We start from the raw sequence: 12,583 nt of genomic DNA, 5'->3' as shown, positions 1-12,583 counted from the left end.
TCAGAAAGGAATTGAGTGAGTTTATGGGAGATGTACTAATAAAAGAATACTAAGCAATCTGGATGCAATGCTGCTATTCTTCGAGGATTTCTGAAAGATGTGAGGATTTAGAGGAAATATCTATTTCTGTTCAATATTATTATTTTTTAATGACATTCCCCTGTCACAAAATGAATTTAGATTTTCTCACAAAGTTGACAATGTCAGAGTTACAACTATGTGGAGATAGTGGTAGTTAAAAGTTCTTTATGAACCTTGAAGTCACCTACCCTTACTCTCTGAGGTCACGTGCACTGACACATAGAAAACTTGCTGCAAGAGGTCTGATGATGCAAAATGATAAATATTCCTGCTTTTTGTTTGCCTTAGGACGCCAAGGCTTGTTGGACCATTCACCACGCAACACAGACTCAAAAGTAAAAGAGAGGAAGCTGCATGGGACTTGTCCTCCCGTTGGCCGTGGAAACTATGAAAAACCATGTTTGGGTGAAAACAGCCACAGGTCCTCATTTTTCAGTCCCCACAATGGTTTTCACACGATACATTCAGAGCACAGTCCTGTGAAGCCAAGGATAATTACAGTGGTGAAACCCGGGGGACGCACACTCAGAAGGATAACCTTGCTTCTCAACAGGAGATCAGTGCAGACCTTTGAGCAGCTGATGGCTGACATTTCAGAAGCTCTGGGATTTCCTCATTGGAAGAATGACCGTGTGAGAAAGCTGTACAATCTGAGAGGCAGAGAAATCCGAAGTGTTTCTGAGTTCTTCCGGGAAGGTGATGCGTTCATAGCTATGGGGAAGGAGCCCCTCACTTTGAAGGACCTGGAGGTGGTATTACAAGAGCTCTATCCTGAAAATCCTTATGCTGCCAGTGCTGCCATTCAGATGAATGAGGAGCAGTCCCAAAAACTGAAGAGCAGGCTGTATGACAAGGCCTCGAAAGTAGACAGTGGCTTTGATGAGACAGAAACAACCAAGAACTGCAGCAATGGCTTGTCTTCCCAGCTAGTAGCTGGACATGAAGGAAAAAGTCAAACCAAGACAAAGCAAGAGGAAAAAATGAGAACCAAAAAAAAGTGGACTAGAGAGAGCTGGGGTGGTGAGCATGGAGCAAAGCCTTCTAGGAAAACACGGGAAAGTGAAAGGTACCTTAAGCATGAGAGGAGTTCTGAGGAAGGCTTAGAAGAGAGTTCTGAGGGGGTGCTGAGATGTGAGAAATGCGAACAGGAAAGGCAGGCCAGAGAAAAATTACGGAGGGAAAGGCAGGCAGAGGCCTCATTTGAGGATAGAGACTTGAACACAGGTGTGTGTCAGAGGTACCATGCAGAAAGAAATACAAAAGTCAGGAACAGCCGAAAGTCTCCCGAAACCTGTCTGGAGGGTGAGGAAGTTGGCTGGAAAGATAATGGCAGTAGGAGGATGTGGAAGCCTCTACATAGGATTGTTAATGAAGGGCTGGAGAAACAAAAAAGGAACATTGAGAAAGAAAAGGATGTGGAGAAGCATGAAAATCATGGGAAGGAAGTAGTAAAAATCAGGAAGAATGCTGTAGAAGGGCTCCAGCTATCCCATGAAGTGAAGGAAGATAATGGAAGTAGCTGTGTAATGCACCAAAGTGGTTGGCTAAAGAAAGACTGTCTGAGGGATGCTGAGAAAATGTCTAAAACACATAGAGAGGGCAGAGAGGGACAAAGGGCTAAAGAGGAAGCTGCCAGAAGAGAGGGGAATGGCACATGTAGAGAGAGTGATATGACTCGACGAGAAAAAACAGGGGAGCGCAGGGTGAGTAAGGAAGACAACAAAACTCAGGGATTGGAAAGCACAAGCCGGAGGCACGTCATTAAAAGCAGAACTGATGTGGAAAAGCACTATGAGATTGGCAGAACTATTGGGGATGGGAACTTTGCAGTGGTGAAGGAATGTCGCCACTGTGATTCCAATCAGATCTATGCAATGAAAATTGTTGATAAATCCAAGCTGATGGGGAAGGAGGACATGATGGAAAGTGAAATCCTCATTATTCGGAGTCTCTCTCATCCCAATATAGTAAGCTTAATTGAGGTGTATGAGACAGAAGCTGAGATCTACTTAATCTTAGAGTATGTCCCAGGAGGGGACTTATTTGATGCAATCATAGAAAGTGTGAAGTTCACAGAGCACGATGCTGCTGTCATGATCACTGACCTGTGTGAAGCCCTGGTTTATATTCACAGCAAGAACATTGTCCACAGGGACCTCAAACCAGAGAATCTCTTGGTAAGTATTGTCAAACATTTGCATTTGTGCAGGAATTGAATTTATTTTCCTTCCAATTACGTTTCTTTGAATTGTTTTAAGCAAATCCCGTACAGAAATAATGTGCTGTGACAGGACTGTTTAAAAAAATGGATACAATGTTGGAGTGAAATTACAATTGCAGTTTGCTTTACATAGATCTGCTGTGCATTGCAAATAGCAGTGGTTGTAGAAAGGAATTTAAGTAAAAATCATCAGATATTCAGGGGTAGTGAGCATTTGTATTTTTTAGAAATCAAGCCTGTTACTTAGCATCCGACTTTTAGGTGTCCAAGGATGAATCATAAAGCATCTTCCTTGTAGACTAAAGGTTATTAGAATTGCTAAATCATCTTATTTATTTGTTGGACTTTTTGTCCACTGCATTTGTATATCTCTCAGACTAGTGTGCTAGTCTTCTAATATAGTGATTTCTATCTTGTGAGTGACAATTTCTTTGCTTAGAAGCAGAAATATTATGCAGTTGATTGATATGATCTGACAGTAAAATGTTTTGGTGAATACAGCATTAAAGTCAGCTCAAACAGTAACTTCATGCCAAAGAGAAAAATTCTTGTTTCCGTCACATTTCTGAGGCTGCATTCTTTGCATCCAGCACTAAAGTCAATAGAGTTATTGACATGTGTGAATATGCATAGAAATGTTTGTAGTATTGACACTTCTTAATTGTAGCACTTCACATTGGGGGCTGTAACAGTAAACAACTCTCCCTTGCTAAGTGTGTGTTACAGTTTTATATTAGCATTCCTAATTTCCTGATAAACAGATAAATAGCGAGTATTTGCCAGCCTCTAAAAAATTGGATTTCATCTACTTTTTGGAAGTTCAGGGTTAGCCAAACACAAAAAGTAATAGATTATTTAGTCCTATGGGCTATTCAGTGCTTTTAAGAGAATTAATTTTGCACAGAGATCAGTGTGGATTTCTGGAGAAAAGCAGCAGTGTAGCCTCAAGGGTAATACAGAGGCTGCATAAGGCTAGGCTGGAACAGTTTGCTCCCAAACCTTTAAACTAAGCAATAGTATCTTCATTAGGTCCTGCTGTGAATCCTGCTTAGTTTAATGAAAATCTTTGGTGTGTGATCTCTGAAAATGAAAGAATGAATGCAACTCTGAATGCAGTAAATGTGACTGGCTGGTTTGCAGGAGGAAGTGGGCTTGTAGGTCCTTCCTTTGTGTTTCGTTTGCACAGAGTTTGAACAAAACTTCACATAGAGCTGCATGGCTTTTTCCAGAAGCTGATTTTCCACTATAAACCAGGTCCTGCTCTTTCCTATTTGCTGAAAATAAGCTAATGCTCAGTGAAACACCTGAGATCTGATGCTTCATTTCCCTCTATAATACATAATCATCACAGTGATGTAGATAAGCAAAGAAGGGCAAGATAAAGGTCTGTTCCAGTTGTTTTCACATTTAGCTCACAGAACTGCAAAACCGAGAATGCTGGGCAGTGGCAGCATTGTGTAGCTCTGAAATAATCATGTTGCCCCTTCTGTCAGAAGAAAAGAAAGTCAGAATACAATTTTCAAGGACAGAGCAGCTCCCAGACTGTAGGTATTTTATTGTGCAAGTGTTACCTAAACACTGCAGGAAATAAAATTTTACCTGTTCTAGTTTCACGTTGCTATTAATTTTCTGTGCACATGAGTATTAGATACCATGTACACAAAGTATACTTTTGAAAAGCAAGTCTATTCAACCATGCAGGTGAGTTTATAAGGTCCTGATAGTATTGGATAGGTCACCTGCTATCTAATAAGTATTCCTATAAAAAAAGGCCATTTGAGCAAGATTCTGAGGTTTCTTTTTAGTGTTCTTTTTAGTGTGCTGCCTCTGTCTCCTTAGAGTGGCTGGGGCAGCAAAGTAGGAAGGAGAGCTGCCACTAATCTTACCATCATCCAGTGCTGAACAGTAACAAGCAGCATCGAAGCAAATTTCATGGGTTCATTGGCTGTTGGTGGAGCAAGAGCATCAGGAGATGAAGCTAAGTGCTTCAAGTTCCAGCATCCTGCAGAGATGTTCCTGTTTGTGGGATACCTCTTTTTACACTGAGGATGTTTAAATTTGAATTAGTCTACCTAGACTTTGTACACAAAGGTCAAAGTATAAGTTTGTACTTTTAGGCTGTTGACTTGTTTGTCCTACTTTGGGTCTTCTTTTGGTCCGGTAATCTTGTAATCTTCATCTACTGTTTTTCCCCTTCAAGGAGATGGGAAGTGGAAGAGTAAGGATCCTTGGTCTATTTTACTAAGGAAATGTGTATGTCTATTCTGAACCTGCTTTGTGTGAGAATCTAACCTGTTCCTAATGACTTTTAAACATATTGGCTAATTGTCATAAGAGATGACAAGCAGCAATCTGGGAAAAAATATTTCCCTAAGTTTCATGAAAATAAGCAGTTGGGGAAAGAAGGAAAACAGTTTCTGTCCCCACAGAAGAAAAGATAGAAATATACTTTGATGTCTAGTAAATTGTAAAATTATTGGCACAAGAGAAAGTTGGAAACCTGGTGTAGCTATTAGTTCACTGCACTTCAGTTTCTCTTATGGAACTGTCCTCTAGTTATAAACTTCTGTGCCAGGCCACTATCATCCTCTCTGCTTTTTCCCCTCTCTCTTTCACTACCGTGTCTGCCCACATTGATCAGGCTCCTTGCAGCATAGCTGTGAGGCAGAAGGGTGGTGACTTGCGCTACAAAAACACAAGCTGTTTGACAGCTGGTGTGAAGACAGCTGCTACGACTCCCTCCCATCTGCTAACAGAATCACCTCATCTAGGACTAGGTGTTCAGCAAGAAAACCTTTGCTGCTAAGGATGGGCAATGTGGTGTGTTTGGTCTCACAAACGAAGCCAGTCACTTCTTTCATGCTACCTCAGGGAGCAAGATTTTCTGGCAAGGTTTTTTGGTAAGGGGCTGTTTAATTCTACAGCTGCTGGCATTTCTTCGCTCGTGAGTGAGAAATTAATGCCCAAAATGTGGTGTTGTTTGTCCATGTTGTAGCTGTAAAAGACATAAAGTCACCCTTTTCTAGGGGGAAGGGAGAGGGCTGTATTTGTCTTTGTGTACTCATCTCATTGTACATTTCCCTCACATGCTAATGTGCTAATTCTTCAACACTCAACTTCATAAATGTTATAGCTTTTTATGCATTTGAGAGCGCATCCCTCCACCTTTTTTTGTCTTGCAAGTTTTCATGTATGTGTGAGAAATCCAAGTATAGCTTTTCTGCCCTTGAACTTTGTGACACTATTTACATGTATACAAAGGACTGTCCATTTTCCAACATTATTTACATATATACAAAGCACTGCCTGTTTCCTGAGTGCAAGTCAAACTCCTGTTTAACCACTTACCTGTCATAACTTCCAGAATTTTCTGTAAGCTTTTTCACAGAGATTCTTCTAGCTAGCAGCAAGGGATGTCTGAAACTCAAATGTGTAAGCAGTAACTTTTCTTAAGCTCTATCTGTTTCCCATGTACAAAATGTCACATGGGCTAACTGGCTTTCATGATGTCCATAAGAAGAATCTGTGCTACACCATACATGTGCATACAGAGAACTATTAATGTCTTCAATCATCATCTAAACACACTGATGGATTTCACAAGGTAGATATGAACTCAAACAAAAGCATTAAGTGCTGGGAGTCATCCACAGACAGGATAGAAGGAGAAAGATTTTTTTTTCCCTTTGAAGATGAATTTGCCCTTATAATATAATCTTCTTGTTGTATGACTGGCATAGCTAGAAATACTTGGGCAATATTCTAATATTCTGACATGTCATCTGTATTTGAGTAAGTAGTGTGCAATTGACTTGACTGCTTTCTGTCCAAGGCCACCGGATGCTGTATTTGTATGGCCTAAGTTGCCTGTTTATAGAAAGTGTATGAAGTGTACTGGTCCTTCTTAACTCAATTAAGTCTATAGGCAGGCAGCACTACTTTTGCTTTGTTCTCACCACTGCATGGAATACATACCATGGATGTCAGGGGTTTGATTTCTCCTGAGCAGGTTGTGCATTTCTGTAATACTGCTATGAGGAAGTAGTCTGGCCTTGGGAATGATTAAAAAGAATCTGAGAAGTTTTTGTCTCTACAGTGAAGCATATTTGCATGCTCAAGGTGATGCCAGCTGATGGAAAGGTAGACTGGACAGTAGGAAGTTGGGGATGAAGGGAATTCTCTGAGCTGACTGAGCTGTTCTGAGCACAGTGTTAGTGAGGCTGCTGAGAAGTTCTGGGGTGAGGTTTTCAGGCTTGCTGATAGATTACATGCTGTTTCTGAAGTGATTGTCACAAAGTTGTGAAAGTATACCCACCGTGCCTGCTGTTCCTACCTGCTCCGTTGTTAAGTAAAGTGGGAGCTCAGTGGTTTTGTCCTGAAAGAACAGATGGTGCTGTGTTGCCACCTTGTGCTGTAATGGGAGATTAGGAGTCTGGCATCCTAAGAAAAGAAAAAGTGTAACGGTGCATTTTACAAAGGGAGAAGTCTCCTGAAGATTTTGGGATTAAGACCATTGTGTTCTCCACCCTTCCCACCACCCTGCTATTTTCTAAAATTGTATATAAACATTTCAGTATTGTTTGTCTTAGTACAGTAGCATGCAGGGTAGTTGAATTTCCATGTGACATGCTTTTCTTATATAATTAAAAATATATATGTAGAGTAGGAAAATACATTCATGCACATATATTTGTATTACATATAAAATTGATCATTTCAATTGTGAATTTTTGTAACATCTTACTACTATTACCCCTATTGGTAGAATATAAATTCTATAGATAGATGTTGTTCTACAAAGCAAGTGTTACTTTTCTAATTTTTTTGTCATTTTTGTCAGTTTGTGTCCACAGGGCATGATGGCAAAAGATTGTCACATGGTTTCCTAATATAATAGAGAAAATGGCTGTGGCATTTTAGCTTTGTCTTGTAGAAGTTTTGAGTGCATGGTTGTAGTAAACTTTTCTTCAGTTTCATACTGAAAAATATTTTTTCATGGAAGAGCAGCAAAAAAACCCCACTAAAATATTTTGCTTAGTAAAGGCTAGAAGAGTGCACAAGGGCACTGCTGGTTCATGGAAAACTTCTTGTCCCCTGGGACCCCCAGCTCCTTCTCTGCAGAGCTGCTTTCCAGCTGGTCAGCTCCCAGCCTGTACTGATGCATGGGTTATTCCTGCCCAGGTTTTGGAGCCTGCACTTGTCTTTGTTAAATTTCAAAAGGTTTTGCCCTGCCTGTCTCTCAGGTCTGTTGAGATCCTTCTAAATAGCATAGCCACATAGCATTCTGGGGCATCAGTCACTCCTCCCAGTTTTCTGCATTTTTTTTTTAAGGGTTAAAAGGGATTAGTAGGCTTTACTGTATTATTTCGTAATGCAATACTTTTTTGTCTCTTAAAAGAAGAAAAGAAAAAAAAAAAACCCACCAAGAAGGCTGAACCCATTTTGCTTAATCAAAATTGGATGCGTGCTTACAGTTTCCATAAAGATGATTAATGGGGATTAGTCAACTGTAATGTATAAGGGCAAATGTTGTCACATCTGTGCCTTTAGTTATCTGATAATAGAGACCATCCTGAATTTTTGGCTTTCTTAAGCCATGATGGTGAACTATGAGGTATTAAAGCACAGAGTATACCTGTCACATTATATTCCAGTTTGTCCATTCAAAACCAAGTCCAGGTTTACTTGGCTTTTTTGTAGACATTTTAGCTGTTGATCCGTTCCCCATAGCTGCAGGGACAAACAATTTTTCATTTAAAGGAAATTAATGATTTTTTTTACCTCTCAAAGAATATTTGAGTCTCAGTCACTAGTATTGAGCATACTGATTTATATGATTATCCTGCTTCATTGTTTATGACTTCGCCTTTGAATATGGAATCTTAGAATGGTTTGAGTTGGAAGAGACCTTTGAAAGTCATCTGACCCAAGCCCTTGTAATGACCAGGGGCATCTCAACTAGAGCACGTTGCTCAGAACCTTGTCCAGCCTGACTTGGAATGTTCCCAGGGGTAGAGTACCTACCACCTCTCTGGGCATCCTGTTCTGGTGTTTTGCTACCCTCACCACAAAATATTTCTTTTTAATATCTAGTCCGAATCTACTCTCCTTCAGTTTAAAGTTACTGCCCCTTGTCTTATTGCTGCAGGCCCTGCTGAAAAGCCTGTCCCCATCTTACTTTAATTATTGAAAGGCCACAATAAGATCTGTCTGGAACCTTCTTTTCTTCAGGCTGAACAACCACAACTCTTGCAGCCTTTTCTCACAGGAGGGGTGCTCCATCCCTCCTTCCTGGCCCTCCCCTGGACTCTCTCCAACAGGTCCATGTCCTTCCTGTGCTGGGACCCCAGAGCTGATGCAGCCCTGCAGGTGGGGTCTCAGCAGAGCAGAGAGGCAGAATCACCTCCCTTGCCCTGCTGGCCATGCTGCTTTGGATGCAGCCCAGGATATGGTTGGTGTTCTGGACTGCAACTGCACATTGCCAGCCCATTCCAGTTTTTCATCCACCATCTACTCCAAATTGCTCTTCTCAGGGCTGCTGTCAATCCATAACCCAGTCTGTACGGATACCAGGGATTGCCCCAGCTCAGGTGTAGGACCCTGCACTTGTCCTTGCTGAACCTCACGAGGCTCAACCTTCTTGAGCTTGTTCAGGTGCTTCTGGATGACATCCCATCCTCCAGACCTGTCAAACTCATCACTCAGCCTGGTGTTGCTTGCCAGCTTGCTGAGGGTGTGCTCAGTCCCACTGTCTATGTCATTAGCATTTCATTTCTTAAAATAGCCCTTCATTAACTGCATTATAAAGTAACACTAAAGACCATACAAAGTGCATACAAAATTAGAATTGGAGAAGGTGTTTTGACTATTTGCCAGGTGGATGTAGGAGATGAGAACTGCTGAAAAGGCCCAATTAGAAGGTCATTCTACATGAACCTATTTCTATAACTCTTGCTGCGTGGTGACCATTAATAACCTAGTTTCAGGGCAGCAGGTAGAGTAGCAGAGGAATTTGTAAAGAACATAAAGCTTTTGTTGGTTTGTATTTTGTTGTTAGACCAGTATGATGGAGATACACTTCCCATGTGTCTTGGTTTTAGCTAGTACAGTGCTGTACTTCGGATTTAGTATGAGGATAACATCGATACTACACTGATGTTTTGGTTGTTGCTGAGCATTGCTTATCCTAGGTCAAGGAATTCTCAGTGTCGCCTGCTCTGCCAGGTAGCAGGTGTACCAAAAATTGGGAGTAAGCATGGCCAGGGCAGCTGACCCAAAAGCATATTCCATGCCATGGAACATTATGCTCAGTAAATAAACTGAGGAGAGTGGGCCAGGAGTTGCTGGGCTGAGCTGGGGGTCAGTGGGCTGTGAGCAATTGTATTGTGCAGCACTTGTTTTTCTTGGGTTTTACTCTTTTCCCTTTCTCTTGCTCTCACTCTCTCTCCCTGTCCCCCTTCTCTTTATAGTTGTTACCATTCCTACTGTTATTATTATTATTATTATACTTTATAATTTTCAGTTAGTGAATTGTTGTTATCTGAACCCACTGTTTTTTGGGTTCTCCTTTCCATCCCACTGTGGGCAGCTGGGGGATGAGTGACTGAGCAGTTGTGTGGTACTTAGTTGCTATATGGGGCTAAAAAACAAAATCAGTAGTTTACATGGGCTCATTTAAGTCCACAGCATTCTTCTTTTCTTTCCCAGGGAAAAAGAACAGTTTATTTTCTCAAGAGGAAATAATAGTATTTAATTGACTCTCAGTTATTTTTTTGTGTTACTTCTGTTAATTTCTTGGAAATTGCAGTGTGTCAGAGTTTGTAGAGCAAAGTTTTCTTTTTTCCATAATTGCTTATCCTCTTAAATAAATACTTATCCTCTTAAATAAATGCACACACTTAGTGTATGGGCGAAAAGAGTCATGTTCTGAAAACTGTTTCCATTATTAGTACTATTATTAGAACTCCCTCCTGTTTAATTTTCTGCTTCCTTTATATTTTGCTGTTTTAAAATGCATCTGGACTAAACATGTATATATATTTTATTTGGATATAGGTTCAGCACAATGCAGATAAATCTACTACACTGAAACTGGCAGATTTCGGCCTTGCTAAGCAGGTTACAAAACCCATATTTACTGTCTGTGGAACACCAACGTATGTTGCTCCTGAAATACTTGCTGAGAAGGGTGAGTGTATATATTTTTAATTTGTCATAAATCTTTCAATTATGCTGAACTTTCTAATAATGGAAATAGTCCAGAATGTTTCAACCTACTGAAATATCTTTTTAGGGTAGGAGGTTGGCTAGCAGTGTAATTTGGGAAAGGAAACCTCTTAGTTTTTAACAAACACAAGCATGACATCAGTTATATTTACATTATTAATGTCTGTGCTAATATATCACTGATTTCCAAGCAGATAAGCTGTAAAATATCATAGATAATAATAGCTGAAGGGGGGAAAATGACCAAAAGTTCATGTTGCAGAGTAGCCAGCCCCATTTCATTACTGCAATCCAAACAACTTTCCAAATCCCCTGATGATGCAAGGTCATTGTGAACGTGTATGTTAAAATTATTTAATATTTCAAAACATGTTTTGCATCACAAGGAATTTTGAAGATTTCAGCTCCAAAAAGATTCAGACCTGGAAAGAAGTCAGTTTTGTTGGTGACTCAAATCTATTTCTGGCTTTTGTTCTGTGGAGCTGGGTTTCACATCTCCAGTTATATCCAATTTCAATGGAAACTTGGCACTCTTAGTTCTTTTTTGAAGGGAATCTGAGGATGACTATTTTGGAAATACATGCCCTGTTTTCTCAATTAGTTTCCAGTTGACACTGGCCTTGTGAGACAGTGTTTGTGAAACATGTTGTGGAAAAGAGAGACTCTGTGAGAGCGCTGGTTAATAATGGGCAGCTTGTAAGCGTGGTGTACCAGCCACTCATTCTTTTGCTCACCTCATCTTTTTGAGGAACTGAGCAGAGATTCTGTGTTTCTTTTTCATTCTGTTTCCAAGAAACAGTTCCCTTGCAGTTGTGAGTATTCTTTCGAAAACAAGACGTGTTTTTTCTCTTTTTTCCTTAGGCTATGGCCTCGAAGTAGACATGTGGGCAGCTGGTGTGATCCTTTACATCCTGCTCTGCGGTTTTCCCCCTTTCCGCAGTCAGGACCGTGATCAAGAGGAGCTGTTTCAGATCATACAGCTGGGTCACTACGAGTTCCTATCCCCTTACTGGGACAATATTTCTGCAGGTAAGATTCTCCACTTACAGTAGATCTGAGAAGTGGCAGTCCTCTTCCCTGAAGTGGGAGAAACTCTTTTTTTAGGGTAGTGAGCTTGATCAACTTGGAGTGTTTTATGAGTCTCTCTTGTGTGAATCTGTGCTTTAAATGTGAATTTAGTGCTCTGGTACTGTGTTTCTGCATATTAGTTCAGAATGCTTTAATGCCTCAATTCCTCCCTTTGTAAGCAAAAGCAAGGATTTTCCTCATCTTGTTTATGTGTCTCTGCAGAAAAAGGTGTCAAAATACTCTCAAGGGCTATGTTAGATTTTAAAGATGTTATAAAAAATCTCAAAAGCTGTGAATGAAATCCTTGTCCTGCAGAACACAGTGTCGATTTCCTGTTGACAGTGGGGTCTGCACATAGTTTTTTCTTTCTCACAGGCTAGTACAGTGTCTTTTGTGCAGTCTTCAAAATCAGAAACCCTAGAACTCCTTTAATTCCTGTACAGTCTTTTAAAGGACTTGTTCCACAGCATTTTACAACATTTATGCCTCATAAGAGATAAGATAGCCAGTGCTCATTCCTGTGAATGTGAACACTCAGCCAGATGCCTCCAGCACACTTTTGAGATAAAATTCCCTTCACTTTCTCCTCTGTTTCAGGGGAAAATGACATCAGTCATGGAGATTTAATATTTTCTGTCACTAACTCTAACTGCAGTTGTTAGAATAGCTCCTGGGGATAGTTACAAAAACCATGGTAAAACTAATGAAAAAAGTAAGAAGGACATTTTGTGTGGGTATCACTGTCACCATCACAGAATGTGTAAGGTTGGAAGTGACCATGGTGGGTGATGTGTTTCAAACACCCTGCTCAAGCAGGGTCGTGCTACAGCACATTGCACAGGGTTGCACATCCTGGAGCATGTTGCACACCGCTGTGCTTCACCCCTCTCTCCTTTGCTTTCTTTCGTAATAGCAGCAAAAGACCTCATCACCAGGCTGTTGATAGTGGATCCCCAGAAGCGCTACACAGCACGTCAGGTACTTCAG

General features: G+C 40.7%; 1 protein-coding gene across 1 annotated transcript in view; it reads left to right on the top strand.

Moving 5' to 3' along the window:
• Positions 1-374: 374 nt before the first annotated feature.
• Positions 375-12,583, top strand: part of DCLK3 (doublecortin like kinase 3) — a 13,041-nt gene continuing 832 nt past the window's right edge. Inside the window, 4 exon segments of the mRNA XM_031059579.1 lie at positions 375-2,258; positions 10,358-10,490; positions 11,390-11,557; positions 12,510-12,582. Coding sequence (XP_030915439.1) covers positions 663-2,258; positions 10,358-10,490; positions 11,390-11,557; positions 12,510-12,582 — 1,970 coding nt within the window. The 5' untranslated portion in view covers positions 375-662.

Source organism: Geospiza fortis, unplaced genomic scaffold (assembly GCF_000277835.1).
Source record: "Geospiza fortis unplaced genomic scaffold, GeoFor_1.0 scaffold120, whole genome shotgun sequence".
Classification (NCBI taxonomy): domain Eukaryota; kingdom Metazoa; phylum Chordata; class Aves; order Passeriformes; family Thraupidae; genus Geospiza; species Geospiza fortis.
The sequence above is the reverse complement of the archived record's forward strand: the minus strand, read 5'-3'. Positions and strand labels throughout refer to the sequence as shown.